This window comes from Hyla sarda, chromosome 2 (assembly GCF_029499605.1).
Source record: "Hyla sarda isolate aHylSar1 chromosome 2, aHylSar1.hap1, whole genome shotgun sequence".
Classification (NCBI taxonomy): Eukaryota; Metazoa; Chordata; class Amphibia; order Anura; family Hylidae; genus Hyla; species Hyla sarda.
The window spans coordinates 70,044,815-70,069,684 of NC_079190.1; the positions used below are offsets into that span (position 1 = coordinate 70,044,815).

The 24,870-nt window shown below is 43.5% G+C and overlaps 1 protein-coding gene across 4 annotated transcripts in view; it reads left to right on the forward strand.

Annotated features, from left to right (window-relative positions):
* The window catches only part of ATP7B (ATPase copper transporting beta), a 119,044-nt gene that overhangs the window by 25,978 nt on the left and 68,196 nt on the right, over nt 1-24,870 (forward strand). For all 4 annotated transcript variants that reach the window (XM_056562030.1, XM_056562027.1, XM_056562029.1 and 1 more), the window contains 6 exons: nt 6,243-6,367; nt 17,440-18,607; nt 20,453-20,701; nt 22,338-22,501; nt 23,616-23,777; nt 24,666-24,742. In XM_056562030.1, the coding sequence (XP_056418005.1) occupies nt 6,248-6,367; nt 17,440-18,607; nt 20,453-20,701; nt 22,338-22,501; nt 23,616-23,777; nt 24,666-24,742 (1,940 nt within the window). In that variant the 5' untranslated portion in view covers nt 6,243-6,247. The remainder of the gene's footprint in view (nt 1-6,242; nt 6,368-17,439; nt 18,608-20,452; nt 20,702-22,337; nt 22,502-23,615; nt 23,778-24,665; nt 24,743-24,870) is intronic.

Genomic DNA, 24,870 nt, shown 5'->3' on the forward strand with positions numbered 1-24,870 from the left:
TTCTAGATCTTTTGCGTAAACATGAAGTTGAATAAAAAAAACCTCTAGCCACCACTAGAGGGAGCTTACAAGCTGTACACACTGGGCCAGGTTTACTATTGCAAATGTGCTAGAATTCAATTTGTGCCAAAATCTGGTAAATGTGACAGTTGTGCCACATTTATTACTTCTTAGACACTTTTCGTGTCTTGCTCGAGAAGGAGGAGTGGCTTCGATGCAAAAAGGTGCGCCAAAATTGTGGCATAACATTTTAAAATAAAGTAAGCCAATAGGTGGTGCAGACTAAGCGGTTTAAAGTTGCACAGCCTGAGACACTGTGATAAGACTGTCTGTTAGTACAGTGACCCCCCCCCCCCCACCTACGATGGCCCCGACATACGATCATTTCAACATATGATGGCCTCTCAGAGGCCATCGCATGTTGAAGGCAGCATCAACATACGATGCTTTTGTATGTCAGGGCCATCGCATAAACGGCTATCCGGTAGCGTAGACTGCTTCAGCTACCACTGCATAGCCGTTTACGGTGCCCCGTGTGGTCCGCTGACAATCACTTACCTCTCCTCGGGGCTCCGGCACGTCATCTTCGGGATCCCCTGCATCGTCGGTGCTCTCCATTGTCGTCATCACGTGGCTGCGCACACCGTCCCATCATCCAATAGGAGCGGCGTGCGTAGCGACGTGATGGCGGCGACGAAGAGCGCGAATGCCGGGGAAGCAGAGGCCTTGCCGGAGCATCGGGGACACCTCGGGGATGTGGCGACAAGGATGGACGGCGACATCCCAGGCAGTGGTAACGAGCGGTGATGGTCCGGAGCGGCGGGGACAGGTGAGTACAACTTCCTATACCAGTGGTCTTCAACCTGCGGACCTCCAGATGTTGCAAAACTACAACACCCAGCATGCCCGGACAGCCAACAGCCAACTATGCAGAGTGGCAAAGCCCCTGGCCCTGACGGCTTACCTGTAGAGGTGTATTCCTGCTATGCTACCCTTTTGAAGGGACCCTTACGAGACATGTATGACGTTGCCTTCAGCTCCGGCTGCCTCCCGCCTTCCCTGTACAATGCTACTATTGTGGGTCTCCTTAAACCTGATAAAAATCCCCTTGAATGCAGCTCGTATAGACCCATTTCCCTGGTTAACGTGGATTATAAAATTCTCACGAAAATCCTTGCTAACAGATTGAATAAAGTTATACTCTCCATTATACATGGAGACCAAACAGGCTTTATGCCTGGCAAATCCACCTCAGAGAATATTCGTAGGGTTCAGGTCGCTGTTCAAATTGGGGGGGGGGGGGGCGCTGGATGAGGACTGGGCATTGGCCTCGCTTGATGCAGCCAAGGCTTTTGATCCCGTAGAATGGGTGTACCTTCGTGAGGTCCTCCTCCACTTTGGTTTTGGCCCTCGTTTTATTAAAAGGATTATATATTCTTCTCCCCAGGCTCAAGTGTTGGGGAATGGTCTCTCCTCAGATCAGTTTGTCCTAGGTAGGGGAACCCGCCAGGGTTGCCCCCTGTCGCCGCTTCTTTTTGCAGTGGCGGTGGAGCCCCTGGCTCTTCTCCTTCCTCAGGACCCACTGTATTTTGGTATCACTGTAGATTGGAGGGAGAACCGCCTCGGTCTATATGCCGATGATATGGTTCTGTTTATGTCCCGGCCCCTTGAGACACTCCCCCGAGCCATTTCTGTAATTGACCATTTTGGGGACTTTTCTGGCCTTCGTATAAATTGTAAAAAAGGGTAGTGGGGGGCTCACACTATATACTGTATACCGAGGTTTCTGTGATACACGTAACCCTACGTGTCAAAAAAGGGATATTTAAAATAGAATTATAGGTACAGACCTCTAGGTGTACAGATGTGTATATATATATAATGGAAATAGTATATACGGTACTATTGTGGTATAGAATCCAAAGCAGTGGGAAATAAATAGAAGAGCAAGACTAGTTACATATTAATAAACAGTGTTTATTTAGCTGATATAGTTGGTCCAAGCAGGGCCCTTGTATGTACAATATATAATAACAATGAAAATATATAGGTATATTTAAAAAATGTTGTAGAACAGTCCATATAATGGCACCTGGTGGGAAAGTGACTTGTGCTGAGGTTGGTCTAGTATTGACCAGTTTTGTAATAGTAGCAGCAATAACTTTATAGTCTTGATAAGATATGATAAGTCTTTGTGAATATATATGAGATTATTCGCACAGTTTGCAACAGTGATAGAGAATAGTTAGAAAGTAGTTGGTGCTTCTGCACCACTCACCGCTCCGTCTCGATGGATTCCCGGGTGGTAGCCCCTGGTCTGCTGGGCTCCGTATAACAGACTGGCTCCGCTCGGTGACTGGCTCAAAGTGGTCTCCGATTTGGGGGGTTCCAGTTGTTGCAAATGTGTAATAGCTGGTAGGGGGCTGGTAATGGATCCTGTAGATAGGGTATGTTGCTAGACGCGTTTCGGGAAGACCCCTTTTTCAATAGCTATAAATTGGACGAAGTCTGCTTACAAGCCTCTCCAGCAGCGACCTGGTCCCTCCTCTCTCTCTGTGGCCTGGCTGTGGTATCCCACTTCAAGTACCTAGGTATAGTTATAGATAGGGACTCCCCCCTGGAGTTCATCTGTAGTGTTGCTCGCGAATATTCGCAATTCGAATTTTATTCGCGAATATCGCATATTCGCGAATGTTCGCGAATATAGCGCTATATATTCGTAATTACGAATATTTTTTTTATTTTTTTTATTTTTTTTTCACAGTACACATCACAGTGATCATCCCTCTCTGCTTCCAGCTTATGTGGTGTAAGAAGGCTCTAATACTACTGTGAGACCGGTGTGCGAATTTTCGCATATACGAAAATTTGAATATGCTAATTTTCGCATATGCGAATTTTCGCTTATACTGATTTTTGTATATGTAAATTTTCGCATATGTTAATTTTCGCACAAGCGAATATTCGCATATGCGAAAATAAAACGAGAATATCACGAATATGCGAATATTCGCGAATATGACGCATATTCGTCCATATATTCGCGAATTCGAATATGGCCTATGCCGCTCAACACTATTCATCTGGGGAACTGGCAGGTCTAAACTGAAACTCAGCCCTAAAGACTGAAACTCAACCCTAAAGACTTGGGGGGAACAGCATTACCTAATTTTAAGACATATTATTTAGCCGGCCAGTTGCGTTACCTTCGACATTGGGTCTCTGCTGAGTCTCCATCGCCTGCGGAACTGCACCTAGCATCCTTTTTAGGGCTTACTTCTATGCATGCCGTCTTGGAGGGCGCTCCCCCTAGGACGCACAAGCTCCTTCCCTTACACAGACTAGCACTACAGGTATGGCGCCAGGCACAAGTGTTTACCTCCTTTACTGATATTAAAGATGACCTCCCTCTATGGCATAACCCTCACCTCCCTCATCTGATGGACGCCCTTGACCCCCCCCCCCCCTTATTCCAGCAGGACGTATTGAAAACCTTTACACAGGTACAGACTGACTTTGTGGTTCCCCGTGAGGCATTCTATAGGTATTTACAACTCTGACATGCCCTAAATGCTCAGTTTCCTTCCCCAAGACCACCCATCTCTACATATCCTCTCATTGGGATCCTCCAATCCCAAGGACCGCAGGGCCTAATTTCCATGCTGTACACACACCTCACTAGGGCTAAAATTGCTACTACTACTGACTCGGCGGAGGCTTACTGGAAGGCATGTGTCCCCTCGCTTATGGCGGAGGATTGGTCTGAGATGCTGTCCTCTCATTTATCAGTATCTCCGGCAGCCAATAATAAAGGAATCAAACTTTACATTACTCATTGTTATCTCACTCCGATACGACTTCACAGGATGGGACGGGTGCCTTCCGATGCCTGCCCTAGATGTCATTCCCCTAGAGCTGATTTTTGGCATATGTTATGGCAATGTCCTTTCCTTCAATCGTACTGGCGCAGTATTACAGATTTCCTGTCGTCTCTCATTTCTATCCCAGTCCTCCTAGATCCTCTAATCTGTCTATTTGGTTTACTCCCTGCTCTTACAGTGAGGGCATGCTGGGAATTGTAGTCTTGTAGCAGGTAGCGGGCGGGTGGGAGACATGGGGGGGGGGGGGGGTGTAAAGCAGTGTCCCGGTCCCTGTCATTAAGTTAGGGTAGCAGGGTTAGAATCAGACTGAGCCCGTCAGCTGCAGAGTGATGCGAGCCCGTGCTCCTTTTAAAGAGTACCTCTTACCAAAAAAATCTTTTTATATTTTATAGCTTGAAGTATTCTGAACTACTTTCCAATTGAATGTGTTTAAAAATTATCTTCCTTTCTATTTTTATTTTTAAGTTGAAAATGTGACCACTAGGGGTCTCCCTAGCTATCCCGGCAATAGATTTCGGACTCATGACAGCCTGGCCAATGTCGGAAATTTCATAGTGCAGCCGGGACATGTGAGAAGCACAGAGCAGTTGCCCGCCTGTCAGACAGGCAGGAGAGAGCGCTGTGCTAGTAGCGATCCACAAGCATCGGGTCTGCCTTCCCTTCCCTGCACTGATCGAGGCCTTCATATGCATTATTTTATAGATAAAAGCATTTATAATTGCTGCACAGGAAGAAGGGCAGAAGTGAGCCCAGGCAGCTCCACATGACGTTGTGCCTGCCGGGCTATTTCCCCTTCCTCCCTCACTCTCGGCTGGCAGAAGGAGCAGTAAAGAAGAAAAGAAATCAGGTACAAAGAGGGGGTTTTAAGGACAATTAATGCAGGGATAGTGTCAGTTAGACTCAGGGACAGATGGGGGGGGGGAGAATTAGGGACAGTTTGGTTCATGGTAGGTACTCTAACATACCTCAGTGTTTCTATATCCCCTATTGTAATTTCATATTTCCCACTGGGTCCCGTGATTGGCCGGGACCGAGCAGCCAATCACGGGACCCAGCTGGAAATTTGATCTTACAGTAGGGACTAAAAACTCTCCGGCTCCGTTATATGTTAAAAGGTCTGGCCTTACTACAGCCGCCTGGGACTCCATCATATATTATCCCTGCGGCGCAGTGGTAAGGAGCCCGGGCTGGCATAACTCCTCAGCCATCCCTCAGTACTGCAGTACAAGCTGAGAGATGGCAGGGACGGCTCCTGCACATCTCCCGGCCTGGCTGCGGGAGTCCCGGGCGGCTGCAGTGTTATGTCAGCCTGGGCTCCTTACCACGGCGCCACTGACTTTACTGTAATTTCAAATTTACAGTAATTTTCTGATCACTACATTACCGCCTGCTTCCCTGGCTTGCACGACTAGAACTCTCAGCCTGTCCTTACAGTAAAGACATGCTGGGAGTTGTAGTTGTGGGGCAGGTGACAAGCTTGTAACCTAACCCCTGCCGCACTACTACTCCCAGCATGTCCACAAATTAACTAGCAAAGAATGAAGGAGAACTCTGGTTAAATAACCCCACCCAAGTTCTCATATGTTCAGAGCATTAACTATTCCCTATACAGGGAGAATAGCAAACTGCTCTGAACATACTAGTGTGTAAATACACACCTAAACAGAAAAATACAAAAGCAAATAAAACGGACATTACACCTATTCACAAAAATCTGTGGAGTAATTGCTATTCCTGGTAAGATGAAATAGTAAAGCCTCCAATGCAACACTCCATGGGATGTCGGGCAATGACACCTTTGCAATGAGTCCTTTTTGTAGCCATCAGTTAGGACTGAACCACCTGATATTAATTTGCACTGACTAGGGGCTGGATTGCTTTTTAATTACTGATAAATTTCAGCTGTTGTCTTGGCTTTCCAAGCCCTTTTGTTCCTTCCATCATGCGTTCAATATTTTTTTCACATTATTACACATAACTGAGCTTATTTGGTTTCTTTCTATGGATTACTTGGGTTGTTACCAAATTCTGGTGAACATTTCATGTCAATAGCACCTTTTGAAATAAATATATATATATATATATATATATATATATATATATATAGCAAAGTAGAAGCAGTGGCACACCAGGCTGGCACCCGTTCACCTTCACCGCAGGAGTGCTGCTTTCCTCCTCTACTATATATGTATATATAGTGGGGAAAATGGTGACGTGTTAAATAATTATTTCACCCGCTGTATATGGTTTGAGAATTCATTTGGATCTTATAAGTTGGGACTGTAAGGGACTGTAACAGTAGGGACTGAACATATGTTGTGAAGTGCCCAATGGGTTAATTGTACTTCCTTTGCCTTGCAGTAAAGATGATGTCTAAAAAGACATTTCTGAAGAATGAGGATGAGGAGGAAGTAGTACGCTTACTTTGTCCTATTGAAGAGGAAAATGTCAAGGAACCCAGTATTTCTCACAATTATACAAGCAAGGTGAGAGAGATATAGTAAAACTAAGATACCTATACATCATTTTGACATTCATTCCACTAGTCCTATGCCCTCTAATTGGACCTTCCCTACACATCTATGCCACTGTGCAATGTTTGGTGCCAACTTATCACCCTCTATGTGAGCATATCACCCTGCATGAGCCTCCGATGATAGTGTACTTCTCTGTAACTTGGCAGTCCAGAAGCGGTTTTCTCACAATCATTGATGTCATCTCTGCTCAGTGGCGCCCTCACCTTCAGTGGCCCCACCAAACAGCATGCAGAGGAGAAATTAGGTGGACACTACCAAGGGCATGCATACAAAGCAGGGGCGGACACAGACAGCAGAGGGCTCCTGTGCAAAGAATGTGCTACCCCCCCCCCCCCCCTCATACGTCAATGGTTCAGGAACCCCCCTGCTCCCATTAACCCCCCCCTGCTCCTTTCATTCACCCCTCCTGCCCCTACTTCCATTTCCCCCCTGCTTTTATTAATCCCCCACTGCTTCCATTAACTCCCCCTGCTCCTTCTTCCATTCATCCTCCCCCCGCTTCTGCCCCTGCGTACCTTCAACACCCCCCTGCTCCTTCTTCCATTCATCCCCCACTGCTCCTTCTTCCATTCAAACTCCCCCTTCCCCTGCTTCTATTCAACCCCCCTCCCCACATCTGCCCCTGCCCGTTTCCATTAAAAATCCTCGCTCCCCACCCTAACCTGTGCGCTGTTCTGTATGCGGGCTGCCGGGAAGCATCCCATTTTGTCGCTGCAGTGATGTGGACACTTCCCTGCCCGGACACAGGATCCTCTCTGGCGGAAGCGTTCAGCGCATGACACTGACGCTTCCGCCAGGTGGGGATTTCAAATATTGGTCTAAAGTGCCCGCTGCGCTATTATGCACCGCGGCTGCTTTAGAACAGTGAGCAGCTGCGGCACAGTGCCACTGCTCACGTGTGTGTCGTGTCAGGGCCCCTCTGCAGCTGAACTGGCTACACAGGCATATGTCCGCCCCTGATACAAAGGGTGGGGGAAACCGACACAGTGATAAACATAGATGACACTTACCAGAAGGGTAACGCCGATTGTGCTTCCTCCTCCCCTTTCTCATGTGTTCCGCTCCTGCAGAACATCACAATACACACCATTTGCCAAGCTTTCTTTTAGAAATAATGTGAGCATTTCCTATCATTTAGGGGCGGTCAGGAATATCCCCCTTATTCTCCTGTGCATTATATGTAATAATAGACCCTCTACAGAATTTTAAAGCATTAGTCAATTCAGAGTTCTGTGACCAGAATCACAGAACGAATGCACTGAGGGCAGTCCCTGCACAATGGCAGAGCGAGGTGGGTATCTCTGTGTGTCTGCTCATGACTGCCGCCAGGAAATCTGCAGGGAGCTCTCTCTGCCATCACTCGGTGACTGCCAGCAGCGCATCTGCAGCGTCAAATACAATGCAGATGCGCTGTGTGTGACCCCACCCTTAAACTAAAACCAAAGCCATAGCTCACTGCTAAAGTGAGTGGTCTACAGAATTACTGGAGGTTCAATAGACCTGCATGGAACTTCTGGCTATTTCGTAGACATCTAGCTTTAGCAAAAGGCTATGGAGTTGACGGGAGCCTGAATGTGTATCCTGACACCTCAACAACATTATAGTTATGATGCAAGTTGTAGAAAAGAAATTTCAAGGGCACTCACCCATCTTCATTAAAACTTCTGGAATCTTTATTAATATGGGAATAGCAGGTACCAAAAGTGCAGGTTAGGAACGGGCAGACATACGATCCACAGGGGACGGCACCGTCTCCTGCAAGAGATCCCCTGTGGATCGTATGTCTGCCCGTTCCTAACCTGCACTTTTGGTACCTGCTATTTCCATATTAATAAAGATTCCAGAAGTTTTAATGAAGATGGGTGAGTGCCCTTAAAATTTCTTTTCTACAACTTGCATCATTATATATCTTCACTGGACTTAAGTGAGCACCACCTGATACTCTGGTAATCATTGGCCAGGGAGAGCCAGAATTTGTGGGCTAATTCCTGTGTACCTACAGCAGTTCCGAGGTATCTTTGCTTTGATAACATTATAGTTATCCTTACATTTTTCTATCATTGAGGCTGTGTTCACACATTCAGGTTTCTAATTGCCATTATTGAATAGGAAGCCGGAAATAGTTCATAAATGGACGAGACATATAAAGGAAAGACTGAGACTTGTCCTGTTTTCAAATCCATTCCTAATATTTGCAGTTACACATCTATTGCAATAAAAAACCGGAATATGTGAACACAGCCTTATATTTTGGTTCTGATTTTGGATTGTATTTTTACCAGAAACCAGGAGTAGGTCTAACACACAGAAAAAGGTGCAAATCTTTTTTATTATAGTTGTTCTCTGTGTCAGTTCCATTTCTGGTTTTGGCTAAAAATCCTGAGCAAAATAAGTGGCCAAATGTAATCTCACACTAGTCATTACACCTGGATTATGAGACTGAGCCCTATGGGAGAGGATGAGAGCCGGGATTTTGCACACGGGTGAATTGCAGCCAAGTCATTGTGTACACACAGTCTGGCTGCTATGTGATCTGTATGAGAAGGACAGCCTCTTGTGTTCACTCGCGCGGCTGTGTGCACACTTCTCAGTTCACTCAGTTGGTCTTTCTCAAAGTCACAAAATGCTAATTCGTAGGAAGAGATAAGAATGTGGAAATAGCCGAGTGCAGCCTATATAAGCCGGGTGATGCTCCTCGCTGCAGCGCAAATCTCAGTTGCGAACTTGATTGAGTAATTTTAAATGAAGATACATTTAACATAAATGAAAAGGAAGAAATGGAACACACTAAAAGTAAGGATAACAGTATAGTGCTGACCAGCCAGAGGAAGTCTCATAATAGCACTCAGCATGTAAACCCTAAGGACTGTCCGGACAATGGCAAGAGAAGAGAACAATCAGGACTTATGGCTGGAGATCCTGAAGACCCCCAAGGACAGGTCAGTGGGCTCAGATCCAAGAGTCATATGATTTGTAGAAGGAACAGTCATCCACTTGTGCTGTGTGGTTCTTATATTTTGGTTTCTGAAGTCATTGAGGGAAAAGCTCCATAAGGCTAAGTTTCTACTTGTTTTTTTGGTGGCCCAAAAAAACGCAAGAAAAAACGCCACAGCTTTTACCTGTGTTTGGCGTTTTTTTCTTGCATTTTTTCTTGCATTTTTTGCCTTTGAATGGAAATTGCATTTTTGGCTGGCCCCTTTTGACGTTTTTTCAAAATTAGTTGGGTACCAAAAAAAAAAAAAAAATGCAGTAGGGATGAGAGAAAATGTATTTAACGAAATTTTTATTTTTTTATAATGACATTTTTATACATTTTTTATATTGTGTGTGTGTTTCCCTTTTTTTTCTCTCTATTTTTTAACTTTTTTTTTTAGGTGGTACTACTACTCCCAGCATGGAACAGACTCTTCCATAATGGGAGTAGTAGTACCTGTACTAATAGACATATCGCCCGATGCGATCGTCCATAATATAGCAGAGATGTGGAGTAGTAGTATCTGTACTAATAGACAAATCGCCTCAGGTGTGACTCCTGACACCTGATGCTATCGTCCTATCTATTGCAGAAAGGTTCTATACAGCGCTCGCATCTCTGCACTATACTCCGGCCAGTGATGTGAATAGAATATTTTCCGCCCCGAGGTGGTGATTGGCCGGATGGTGGCAGCCATTTCTATTCACTTCACTGGCCGGAGTATAGTGCAGAGATGCGAGCGCTGTATAGAACCTTTCTGCAATAGATAGGACAATAGCATCAGGTGTCAGAAGTGACACCCGAGGCAATATGTCTATTACTACAGATACTACTACTCCCATCATGGAACAGTCTGTTCCATGTTGGGAGTAGTAGTACTACAAAAAAAAATATGTAAAAAATAAAGAAAAACACACACACACTACATTTTTTATTATTGTCGGCCAAATTTTTTGTGCCCACCCACATAAATTGATCCCTGTTCAAAAATTAATAAAAATGTTGTTCTAAAAAAGATAAATTTCGTTAAATACAATTTTTTCATCACTACTGTATGTTTTTTTATAATTTTTTTTAATGGAACCCTACGAAATTTTATTAAAAAGGTATCGCCATCACTTTTTTGGATCCAAAAAAGAATAAAAAACGCTGGCAAAAATGCCAAAGTTAAAACGCACATGTCGTATTTTTTACTCCCATAGTCTTCTATGGGAGAAAAATGCGCAATTTCAGGGGAAAAACGCCATAGGATCAACATGCTGAAAAAGAGTGAAAAAATGACAAAGGATTTAAAAAACGCCAAACTGAAAAGCTCATTGATTTAAACCTAACATATGGCCGCAGCGTTTTTCCAATGATTGGGGAAAAATGCACATAAAAAAACAAGTAAAACTTGGCCTAAAGACTCAATAGATTCCAAAACTACAAGCATTAAAGGGGTACTCCCGTGGAAAACTTTTTTTTTATTTTATTTTTATTTTTTTTAAATCAACTGGTGCCAGAAAGTTAAAAAGATTTGTAAATTACGTCTATTAAAAAATCTTAATCCTTCAAGTACTTATTAGATGCTGAATACTACAGGGGAAATGGTTTTCTTTTTGGAACACAGAGCTCTCTGCTGACATCATGACCACAGTGCTCTCTGCTGACATCTCTGTCCATTTTAAGAACTATCCAGAGTAGGAGAAAATCCCCATAGAAAACATATGCTGTTCTGGACAGTTCCTAAAATGGACAGAGATGACAGCAGAGAGCACTGTGCTTATGATGTCAGCAGAGAGCTCTGTATTCCAAAAGGAAAACTATTTCCCCTGTAGTATTCAGCAGCTAATAAGTACTTGAAGGATTAACATTTTTTAATAGAAGTCATTTACAAATCTGTTTAACTTTCTGGCACCAGTTGATTTAAAAAAAAAAAAAATTTCCACCTGAGTACCCCTTTAAAAGCATAAAATTTAAAACATTAACAAATTTTAACAAATTATGGTGCAAAAAACACAGCAAATCAGCAGAAACTCTCGAACATTGGGGGGAATTCATCAAGCTGTGCTTACGTACACGATTTACGTTTTCCATGGTGTAAGTGTTTCTTATGTGTGGCACATTCATCATACTTTCACAGGGGGTTGATAAATTTGGCATACATAAGCAAAAACACTTTTTTGCTTGCTGTGAGTCGTAGTTTAGCAACAGCTGGAGGCACCCTGTCCCTAAACTACAACTACCATCATGGGAGTTGTAGTTTATCAACAGCCAGGGTAGCCCGCTTATCTCCCACCACCTAGCCACATGACTTCAGCTCCCAACATCTCCTCACTGTAAAGGCATGCTGGGAGTTGTAGTTGTGAGGCGTGGGCTGGTGGGAAATGTGCGGGCGGGTGACAGGGAAGCTTGTCACCCACTCGCACCTCTCCCACCCACCTGCGCCACTTGACTACAACTCCCAGCATGCCCTTACAGCAAGTACATGCTGGGAGTTGTAGTTGTGTGGTGTGCGGGCGGCGGGTGATCGATGCAGGCGGGCGGTGGGAAGCGGAGCCGGCCGGCCGGGAACCTTGAATATAATACTATAGCATTGCCATTTCGTATTCCCCGCTCAGAGCTGTGATTGGCCGAGGGGTCTCAGCCAATCACAGCTTCAGGAGGGAAATATGAAACTACAGTGCCGTAGTTTCATATTCATGGTAGCCGGCTGGGGAGCGGAGTGCTTGTCACTTGCCACCACCTCCCACAGCTACAACTCCCAGCATGTCCTTACTGTAAGGACATGCTGGGATTTGTAGTCATGCAACGCAGGTGACAAGCGCTCCGCTCCCCGGCCTGGCTCCCAGGAATATAATTCTACGGCACTGTAGTTTCATATTTCCCTCCTGAAGCTGTGATTGGCTGAGACCCCTCGGCCAATCACAGCTCGGGACGGGAAATATGAAATTACAGTGCCGCAGTATTATATTCATGATTCCCGGCCGGTCGGCTCCGCTTCCCAACGCCCGCCTGCATCTATCACCCACTGCACTACGCATATGACAACCCGCCGCCGCCCCCCACATACACCCACCTCCCGCAGTACGCCATCACGTCGCCCCCCCCTCCCCCCAATATACCACCTGCTGCCCGCATATACCACCCGCAGCCCGGCCGCATTTAACACCCGCCAGCTAGCAAGACTACAACTCCCAGCATGTCCTTACTGTAAGTTGTAGTCTTACAACAGCGGGGGGTATATGTGGGCAGCCAGTGATTGATGCGGGTGGTGGGTGTTAGAAGCGGGTGGGACATTATGCTTCTTTTGGTGTAGATTTGCAACTTTTAACTCACTTGCTTTTTAAGAAAAGTTGCAGTTAGTAAATCCCTGCCTACAGCTAACCAAAAAACAGAACTCTGGATTGTGAGAAATCGCGCAGGCCGGTGTACCACCAAAATCCCATGTAATTCTCTTGATGAATACCCCCCATTCTGTTGTATCCTCACAAAGTTTTTAATGACATTCTGTATGGTAAAGGACTTTTCCTACAGTAGTTTATGTGAATGACATATATGTTTGGAATGAAATGGGAAATTTTATCAAGAAATATCCCACAAAAATAAACCTAATCTCAGCAGTATGTAACTTTGTGGATAGGATCTAACCATAATGCTGCACTAAAATGTGCCAGCATTATGGTCTTCGGAGTGCAGCTTGGTCTGTAAAGAGATCTATAGGCAAACGCCCAGCCCAGCAATCTGATGATTCCAGCATGCCTTGCTTTAGACACCTCTGCTATTAGTTATTACCACTGGAGAACATTGTTGGCAGCCATACATTTCCATGAGTGCTACTATTTCTTAGCAGCTCTATGCTCTGGCTACCAGAGTGTGAGCTCACTCAATGATGCCCGTATACCTTAATTGGGCATATGAAAAAAAGGATTTTTGGCCCCCTAGGTAAAACCCCAATTTGGCTTCCGACCCCCCCCCCCCCTCCAACCCTTGGGGGTCTGCCCTTGATCTAAAAACATATTTTTGTACAACTTGCAAATGTGGCCTTAGTCTGTGTTCCACCATTTGTTTGTGAAAAATACCCCACACAATGACTGAATAGCAATGCCATACCAGAACAGAACAATACCGTCATACCGTGACTAAATAACAACACCAGAACAGAAAAGAACAATATCACTATACCATGACAAAACAACACCACCATACCAGAACAGAACAATACCGTCATACCGTGACTGAATAACACGAACAGAACATAACAATACTGCTATACTAGAACAGAGCAATACCATCATATGGTGTACTGTACAACCCCATACCAGAACCAGGGCTGTGGAGTCGGAGTCGAGGAGTCGGACGAAATTTTGGGTACCTGGAGTCGGAGTTGGCAAACAATGCACCGACTCCGACTCCTACTAAATTTAGATTGGAATTAAAAAATGTAAAAAGTTTAAATGTCCCAATTCACAAAAAGTTATAATTAATGACTTCTCTACTGTAAGAATAAAGATCAATGCATGCAGTGCCTCATGTAACCGCAAAACTAACACGTTAAGTGACTGAAGAAGCTTTTCATGTGCTTCACTATATGGCACGCAACGCACAATTAGGAGCGGCAATACTTATACTTTCCATAGTGTTGTGTTCTGCTGTTAGAGGAAACCCATGGGTAACCTAGCCTCTCACTGATAAGGGATTAAAGTAAATATGTTTTTTGCAGGACTAGAGACACTTGTATAAGTGAAGGGAATGGAGGGTCAATAGTTCAAGACTGAAGCTTTAAACCATTGGAAAAAGGCTATAAAAACCTGTAAACTCGATTGTTAGCTTAAAGGGGTACTCCGTCCCTAGACATCTTATCCCCTATCCAAATTATAGGGGATAAGATGTCAGATCGCCGGGGTCCCGCTGCTGGGGACCCCCGGGGTCGCCGCTGCGGCACTGCGCTATCATTACTGCACAAAGCAAGTTTACTCTGTGCGTAATGACGGGCGATACAGGGGCTGGAGCATCGTTACGTCGTGGCTCCACCCCTCGTGACGTCACGGCCCGCCCCCTCAATACAAGTCTATGGGAGGGGGTGTGGTGGTCGTCACGCCCCCTGCCATAGACTTGCATTTAGGGGGCGGGTCGTGATGTCACGAGAGGCGGAGCCATGACGTCACTCTGCTCTGTCCCCTGTATCGCCTGTCATTATGCACAGAGCGAACTTGCTCTGTGTAGTAATAAAAGCGCAGTGCCGCAGCGGCGACCCCGGGGGTCCCCAGCAGCGGGACCCCTGTGATCTGACATTTTTTCCCCTATCCTTATCCCCTATCCCCTGTACCCCTTTTTACGTTCCTTGGGGGAGTGTAGTTTCCAAAATAGTATGCCATGTTTTGATTTTTTTGCTGTTCTGGCAGCATAGGGACTTCCTAAATGCGACATGCCCCCCAAAAATCATTTCAGCTAAATTTGCTTTCCAAAAGCCAAATGTGACTCCTTCTCTTTTGAGCATTGTAGTGCACCAGCAGAGCACTTGATGTCCACACATGGGGTATTTCCAGACTCAGAAGAGATGGGGTTACACATTTTGTGGGACATTTTATCCTATTACCCCTTGTAAAAATTAAAAAATTGGGGGAAAACTAGCATTTTAGGGAAAAAAAAAAATCATTTACACATCCAACTTTAACAAAAAGTCATCTTTCACCTGTGGGGTGTTAAGGCTCACTGTACCCCTTGTTACATTCCTTTTTTTTTGCTGTTCTGGCACCATGTTCTGGCTTCTTAAATGTGACATGCCCCCCAAAAACCATAAAAAAAAACTCACTCTCCAAAATTCCACTGTCACTCCTTCCCTTCTGAGCCCTCTAGTGCACCCACAGAGCTCTTGACATACACATATGAGGTATTTCCTTACTCGAGAGAAATTGGGTTACACATTTTAGGAAGATTTCTCTCCTTTTACCCCTTCCAAAAATTCAAAAACTGGGTCTACAAGAACATGCTAGTGTAAAAAATGAAGATTTTGAATTTTCTCCTTCAATTTGCTGCTATTCCTGTGAAACACCTAAAGGGTTAACAAACCTTTTGAATGTCATTTTGAATACTTTGAGGGGTGCAGTTTTTATAATGGGGTCATTTATGGGGTATTTCTAATATGAAGGCCCTTCGAATCCACTTCAAACTTAACTGGTCCCTGAAAAATTTAGATTTTTAAAATTTTGCCAAAAATTGCTGCTATACTTTGAAGCCCTCTGATGTCTTCCAAAGGTAAAAACATGTCAACTTTATGATGGAAACATAAAGTAGACATATTGTGTATGTGAATTAATATATAATTTATTTGGAATATTCATTTTCCTTATAAGCAGAGAGCTTCAAAGTAAAAAAAAAATACAAAGTTTTCAATTTTTTCATAAAATTTTGGAATTTTTCACCAAGAAATGATGCAAGTATCGACAAAATTTTACCACTAACATAAAGTAGAATATGTCACGAAAAAACAATCTCTGAATGAGAATGAAAGGTAAAAGCTTCCCAGAGTTATTAATGCTTAAAGTGACAGTGGTCAGATGTGCAAAAAATGGCCGGGTCCTACAGTGAAAATTGGCTGGGTCCTTAAGGGGTTAATTCTGCTAATGATTTCTGGATGCATCTATGTAAGTTTAGAATACAATAAAAAAGAACAAATAAGGAAGGTGTTCATGTTTTAATCCTCTTCAGTTCTCAGCTATCATGTGGTTATTTGCCTATGTAGTCAGTTTTCTGCAGTAAAGCAATAGATAAGATGCCAAATAGAGATTAGAATAAAATTCTAAACTCACCATATGTACTTTCTCAAAGACGTTGAGGTAAAATATGTAAATACTGTAAGGTTTAGCAATACTACTACGATAATGTGTCCCGTTACTATAATTTCCTTGTTAGTGCTGAACTTGTAACCTCCAACCCTAGACCAACTTGTATAATGTTAGAATTATGTGTATAAAAGCATAAAAAGGTTTTTGCTTTACACAGATATATAAGATGAAAATTGCCAGAAAACATGAAATAAAGTAAAAATAAAACAATATTCCGATTTATTATTTTGCTCTTCCTACTATTTTAGGGGCCAGGCAGTTGCAATTATATGCAGCTATTTCACGAAGTAGAAGTGTGAGTAGAATGCTGGTAGTGCTGTCAATGAAGGAGGGGTAAAAAAAAAAAAGAGAATTAGATGCCATTAGGAATAGAAGTGGTTAAAGGAGTACTCCGCCCCTAAACATCTTATCCCCTATCCGCAGCTGGGGAACCCCTTGATCTCTCTGCTGCACCAGGCGTTCGTTTAGAGCATCGGGTGCAGCGCCTGAGGCTCGTGACGGCCGTGCCCCGCTCGTGCTGTCATGACCTTGCTCCCTCAATGCAAGTCTATGGGAGGGGGCGTCACGCCCCCTCCCATAGACTTGCATTGAGGGGGCATGGCCGTCCCGCATCATCAGTCATCCGGCACGGAGCAAAGTTCACTCCATGCACCGGATGTCTGGGATGCCGCAGCCAAGATCGCGGGGGTCCCCAGTGGCGGAATAACTCTTGAATCCAGTGGGGATGGGTGCAATATGGCTTCCAGTGGGGAAGAGGTGGGAATGAAGACAATACTGTTACCAGTGATGCTGCACTGAGGTATTTTGATTTCCTAAAGAGGTGTTTTGTGCTGCACTGTGGCATGTGTTTGGCACTTCTGGAGAGGTATGTGGTTCTACTCTTCTGGGGAGGTGTGTGGTTCTGCTCTTTGATATTTCTTTGGGGCACCTGGGAAGGTATTTTGTGCTGCACTATGGTATTTGTTTAACACAAAGGGAGTGACTATTGGGCAAACAGAGCAGCTAGGGCCCGGTGTAATAGTTCCAGCGATCAGCTGACAAAGAAGCAACTGCTACATGATCAGAGTTTGTTTACGGCGTGTGCCGGGCCAGATAATAGGGACCTCATGAAGAAGTAGGAGGAAAAGCTTGGTTACTGATTCACTGATAAGGTTCTGTTTACATTTACAATTGATAAGGTTTTATGATGTTAATAATATCTATTGACATTTTCTTTCTAGACTTCTCAAAGCTATGGCATTCCCAAGACACTGTCACCAAAAAAACCAAGATTTGCTTTTGACAACAGAGGCTTTGAAGGTAGCCTCAATGACCTCACCTACTCAAAACCTGATGTTAGTATGGCTGTGGTGGGAATTATAGGTATGACCTGCCAGTCTTGTGTACAGTCTATCGAAGGAAGGATCTCAAAGATTCCTAGTGTGGTCAGTATAAAGGTTTACCTTGATCAAGGCAATGCCACAGTATGTTATGTATCTTCTGGAATAACCCCTCAGAAGATATGTGAGGAAATTGAAGATATGGGCTTTGATGCTAATGTACAGGAATGCAAAGAACTTTCAACATCTCTAAATGGAATTCACTCTAAAGAGGATGTAGTAAAAATAAGGGTAGAGGGTATGACCTGTCAGTCTTGCGTCAATACAATTGAGGGGAAAATTGGAAAAATTCAAGGAGTAGAAAAAATAAAGGTTTCGCTTACAAACCAAGAAGCATCAATTGTGTACTACCCACAGTACATCCAACCAGAAGATCTACAAAAACACATAGATGATATGGGGTTTGTGGCGTCTGTCAAAAGCAAACCAGATCCATCCAAGCTTGGAATAATCAACATTGAACAGTTACAACGTATCTCTACAGAACCGATGCTTGTGAATATTGGTGGAACTATAGGCAACACAACGGCGAGAACTATTCATATAGAAGGAATGCATTGTAAGTCATGTGTGCACAACATAGAGGGCTCCATTTCTGAACTCCCTGGTGTTCAGGATATTAAAGTCTCTCTTGAGAACAAAAATGGTGTTATATCTTTTATCGAGGGCATTACTAGCCTATTGACAATAAAAGAAGCAATTGAAGCGCTTCCACCAGGACATTTTAAGGTTACTCTTCCAGTAGACGATGAAGTGACTTCTGCATTACGATCAAAATCAACCCATCGTTCATCCACAAGGACGGCTTCATTTAGCATTGGAGGAATGACTTGTGGGTCTTGTGTGTCAACAATTGAGAACACAATCTCTCAAAGGAAAGGAGTACAATCCATATCAGTGTCATTACGTGAAGCAATGGGAACAATTCTCTATAACCACAGAGAAACTAACTCTGAGGAATTAAGAGCAGCTATAGAAGACATGGGTTTTGAAGCTACTCCTATTTCTGGTATGTGTTTTTATTACATATACAGTATGTATGCCTTTTGCAGCACTGGCATTAGTTTAACTGGCTGATATGCTGATGAACGCTTAGACTGTCAAGAGAGGGAGCACATATTCACAGTTCACTGACAGCTGAACTGAAACCCCTTGACAGTCTATAGGTTTTGTTGCATAGACTGTCAAGGGGGCAGTCACCACTCAGTTCTCAATGTGATGTAAGCCTAAGTTAACCAATTGGAAAAATTGGGGGGAGTCTTTAAGGGTGTGTTCACACAATCGTAATTAGCAGCAGGGAAATCTGCCCCAAGTTGTGCTACCATTAATTTTAAGAGGTCTGCCAGCAGCAATCTGCAAATCTTTCACTATTGTGGACCCATCGAAGTAAGGGCTCGTTCACACAGGCGGATCCACAGCGATTTTACGCTGCGGATCCGCCAATGATGGACTCCTACAGTGTGTCTCAGATGTGCCTGCCTGGAGCAGCAATCCGCTACGAGTAGACACGCTGCAATGTTTGAGTCGCTGCGCGCATGCACAGTATACTTGCACACATTGCGGCTTCTCCCGTCCTAGCTCACGGAGCATGGGGAGTGGCCGCGATGTGTGCGAGTACACCGTGCATGCACAGATTGCCACTCCTAGCAGGCACAGCTGAGGCACACTGTAGGGGTCCATGGTCGGCAGATCCACAGAATAAAATATGCTGTGGATCTGCGCGTGTGAACGAGCCCTAAGTGTTACTCGCAGCAGATTTCCCCGTTGCAACTTAGGATTGTGTGAATGTACCCTAAAAGAGTATTTTAGAGAATTTGGGTTTATATATATATATATATATATATATATATATATATATATATATACAAAAAAAGAGGATTGCAGCAGCACACATTGGTCAAAAAAATTGAGACTCTTAGCGCACTTTTTGATCAAAACGTGTCCCCCATCCACCACGGGGAGGTGGCCTCATTTAGGATGGGTTAGGATGGGAACCTAACACAAATTCTGAGCCTAACACTCAACTATCCACTCACCTCTGCTGGGCATATAGCCTCTGACTGGGTGACATGCTGGATCCATTTAAAACTCCACCTGTGAGAAAGAGGGAGGGGTGCACAGCTAAACAGGGTGCCATTTCTCCCTGAATTGTACATACAAGAAAAAAGAAAGATAGCTGGCACAACAGCCTAATACACAGGTGCACACTGCCATGGCATCAGAGTATACAAAAAAAGAGGATTGCAGCAGCACACATTGGTCAAAAAAAAAAATATATATATATATATTGCATCAATAAAGTTTTATAATTTTGCAGTATAGCTCTATGTACCATTTTTGTGTTATTTATTTTCACAGGGTGAGCAGTGATTACTAGCTAAAACCGCCTACTCTGCTAGAAATGGCTGCACTAGTGGCCCACAGTCCCAGTGTATTGTATATTCCAATGGCTCTGTGTCACTAGCCCTGTGTGCGCGTCAGTGCTTGAGCAGAGCGGATAAGTGGTGACATTTAAAAACCATTTAGTCTTGGAATGCTTTTATAATGGAATGTTTTTGAAGCCATAGAAATTTTCAGCAATGGGGTTAAAAAAAATCATGGTATTTTTTTTTCTCAAAAACAAGCCCATTATGAATGAACATTCTTCACTTTAACCACTGTTACTCGAATGTGGAGTACCGTATGTCTGTAGACACTATACAAACGGAAACACTATGGCTCATAGATTATGTTTTATGTGGTTTGCCCAATTCCTTTTTTTTTTTTTCAAGCTTGTAAACACTGTATTATGTGCTTCATTCTTTAAACTGCATTTTCGGGACAAAAATAAAGATAAATATGTACGTTCTTGTAGATTCCTCACTGACTACCAGAAGTAACCATCAAAGTTCTAAAGCAGATGATGTACAACAAAAATCACCGCAGACAACCAAGAATGGAATCCTGAAGCAAGATTACATTGTGGATTTTCTCCCTAAGAAAACGTACCCAGAAATCCCTCTATTGGAGAATGCTACACCCCAGACATGCATCTTACAAGTCACTGGCATGACGTGTGCCTCCTGTGTCTCCAACATTGAGAGAAATCTGAAGAAGAAAGATGGTATTTACTTGTGTCACCATTTAACATTTTACTTTCTTTATCAAGGCTTCCAACATTTTGTATAATACCAACCTTTAAAATATAGAAATGAAATGCAGCTCAGCTGAAATGGGAACTGACCTGCAGTAACTCAGCTTGACCACTACACAATGTACGGAGGTGGGGGGGGCCACAGCTCAGAAAATACTCAAGGGATTTTCCAGGGGCTGTGAAGTTATTGTAGTTCATAATATAGTGCCTGTTAATTTTTAGCAGCATACATAATGAGTATTGTTTTGGGCCTTTCCCAGGTTGCAGTGCGGCCTGAGAAAATACATCACTAGTCAGGTGTTGAAAGGTGTCTGCTTCTATGGGTGGAGCGGCAACTGGGTGGGAGAGAGATCATTCTCTACAGGGCTGTAAGAAATCGTAGTTTTCTGCACAGCACACATTGAAGTGGGGGGGGGGGGGGTAGCTGTGCTGCAGTGGGTGGGCTGGTTGATGAATGGGAGGGAGATAAATCACCTACCGCCTAGAAACTAGGAATCCTGGGAATTGTAATTGGAGGGAGGGCACACAAACAGGAAAAGCCAGTTCACACAGACAAGCCAGCAGCGTCATAGGGATCTTTTTTTTTAATGCGAAAATTCGTAATGAAATTCGCATAATGCGCATGCGTAATTATATATTTTACCTAAAAGAAGGGAGGGATCAATGTCCAGTCTGGAAGTGCCGATATTCGTGGTAAAAATTAGCATTTGGAATATTCGCGCTCAACACTAATGGGGGACACAGGACACGGCCACTTACCACCAACACAAGTATGCATCCTTGGTAAGCATGTCCATTACAGGGTGACATGTAATTAGTAAAGTCACTTTATGTTGGATATCCCCTTTAATGGCTTAACCTCAGGTAGGCCATCAATGCATGATCATTGGGGATCTGATAAACATCACCCTTACTGATCTAATATGGATGCCCAATCCTGAGGGTAGATTATTAATGCATTTTAAATGGGAAACCCTTCTAAATATGTCACGAAGGCTCATGGCTTTTATCGTAGTGATGGCTGCCTGTGGTATGGTTTTGAACCTAATACACAGGGGGGAGGGGGGGGGGGGGTTGTTGGTCAAGTTAAAATTGGGGAAAAAAATCCAGCAGCTGATGTGGCACTGTTATTGCAGACTATTACTTAAAAGTAAAGGATCACACAAAATTCTTATAGTGATGATATCTTGCATATGTATGCTTTTTTAGGGGTTGGGGGCAGATGATATATCTTTATAGACCCTAACAATGCCACTGGCTGGCTTTCAATGGCCTATGGGATCTGTCAAAATATATCCCAGCCCTGCATGGTTGGGAACACATAGATAGCCAATGAACATAAAGTGAATGTAAAATAGAACATCAGCCATATCATATCCTGGAGAATTGTCACTGAGATCTTCAACACATCTCTGTAACGATCTCTATGTTTATTAGTAACGATAGCAATAGTTTTTAGATGCAGAAGTTTTTATCTGTAATAACCAAGCTAGTTCGGGGTGACATTGTTATTATTGGTGGTATCTCTGAACTATGTGAATGGTAGTATCTCTGAACTCTCTTTTTCTGAATAACTTTTTTCTATCCTTCAATTATCCCTTTGCAGGTATTGTATCAGTTCTTGTTGCACTAATGGCTGGTAAAGCGGAGGTCAAATACATAACTGACCAGATTGAACCAACTGAGATTGCACAACTTATTGAAAACCTGGGCTTTGGCGCTGTTGTTTTGGAAGACTGTACGGCGACACATGGCAGCATTGAGCTGGTTGTGAGTATATATGTAAAGTGTAGACTGGACACTCTATTCACGACTGCTTTTTAGGCATTGAATCCCATTCTGTCAGATTTGATGAGGAGAGGAGTAATTATTCCTGTCCAAACAATCGAGATCACCATGAAATCGACTGGACCTTATTATAAGTCACTGGGTTTGTTTGTGTCTGCCTCTGAATTGCGGTGTCCTTTATAAACTAAAACCACAGTGCAGGTGTGAACAGAGCCTTACACTACAGAGGCTAAACATAACGTGTTCAGGGGTTTTGTAGACAGAGTAAATTGTAGGACAAAGCCATAGTAAAGCTGGCCATTTATAGACTATCTTGAAATGACTCAGGTGTTATGATATTCTTCTCGCTAAAGAGGTTTTCACTGAAAGTATGAAAAAATGGGAATATTTTCAACAGCAACTTTTCTGGATGTAAAGTTAGAAATTATATTTTCATGATTGAGCACCTTAAAGGAGTAGTCCAGTGGTGACTCAGTGGTGAGCAACTTATCCCCTATCCTAAGGATAGGGGATAAGTTGCAGATCGCGGGGGGTCCGACCCCTGGGGCCCCCTGCAATCTCCTGTAAGGAGCCCCGACAGCCCGCGGGAAGGGGGCGTGTCGACCTCCGCACGAGGCGGCGGCCGACACGCACCCTCAATACAACTCTATGGCAGAGCCGAAGCGCTGCCTTCGGCAATCTCCGGCTCTGCCGTTGAGATGTATTGACAGGGCGTGTCAGCCGCCGCTTCGTGCGGGGGTCGACACCCACTATCTGGGCGGAGAGCCGGGGCCCCGTACAGAGAGATCGCAGGGGGCCCCAGCGGTCGGATCCCCCGTGATCTCAAACTTATCCCCTATCCTTAGGATAGGGGATACGTTTTTCACCACTGGACTACCTCTTTAAGCTACATTAATATGTAAAAGCATGTATAAGGGTGTCATATTACCTTTTTTTATTCATCTACTTGAGTTGGTACATAAGGGCATCTCTAAATACGCCCAGTGTTAGGCAATCGTAGATGGCAGTAAGGATGTTTCCAGTCACTACTTTTTGTTTAATAGGTTGAGGTACAATATTCTCTGCATTTATAATTTTATATATTGGTTGTCTGCAGATTACTGGGATGACATGTGCCTCTTGTGTCCACAATATTGAATCACGACTGATGGGAACTCCGGGTATTCTACAAGCCTCTGTAGCTCTTGCCACCTGCAAAGCTCAAGTCAAGTTTGATCCTGAAATTGTTGGCCCTCGAGACATCATAAAAGTCATTGAGGTAAAGGGATATTATTGTAGAAAGATAAGGTGATATTAGTATTAGTGTGCCCTTTATAAGTAGAGATTAACTACTATTGGTACTTGTAGTTGAGTTGCTTTCAATTGGATCATCTATTGGGTCATTGTGCACGACTATAAGCTCTTTCTTGGAGTGTTGACTTCCTTTGACCTTCTTTACACATATGCAAAAACTTGGAATCTGTGATCCCTACTTTATTATTCATTTTTAAATTGTATCATCTTTACGAATGACCAATAATTTAGGCTCCTGAAGTTGCTAATGGGGCCTATAATGGGCACTGTCAGATCCAAAAACTTTTTATATGTTGTTACAGATGAAAATTAAAGGCCTTTTGTAATATGATTGTTTAAAATGTTTTGAATATTTAATAAAGATAACGGTTCCTGAAAATTCCACCACTAGGGGTCCCCATATCTGTTGGGACATTAACCAGTCCTGCAGTAGCATCAGGCTTGTCCATGAGTCATGGACAAGAGGTGACTCATGGACAAGGCTGCATGTGCAGAAACACCAATCACCTCCCACCACCTCAATGGAGGGACACGCCCACTTATACCACATACCAATCATCTCCCACCACCTCAATGGAGGGACACGCCCCCTTCCCCTGAGAGGATTTCTAACACTGTGAGCTAATGAAAAGTGGTATTTTCATAATAAATATAGATGATGGAGGCATAAAAATTAGATGTACATGGTCAGGATTAGGTACTGAATAATATATAATTTTTTTTCTTATTGTGGGATCTGACAGGTATGCTTTAAACCTAATGTCTTCTAAAAATAAACTCATAGTAGCTTAGCATAGGCTGAAGGACAGATGTTTTATTTCCCTTCTGACTGTACCTTTTATTTTCTGAACAGGAGATTGGTTTTCAAGCTTCTCTATCTAAAAGGGATCCTTCAGCTCACAACCTGGACCATAAAGAAGAAATAAGACAGTACGTATGTAAATTACTGTGTGATCATTGAATATTACTAGATAGTCACAGAGTTATAAGGAATCCAACTAGAAATAATTACAAAATATACTACTGTATTGGTTTTAGAGGTAAAATCTTTATAGATG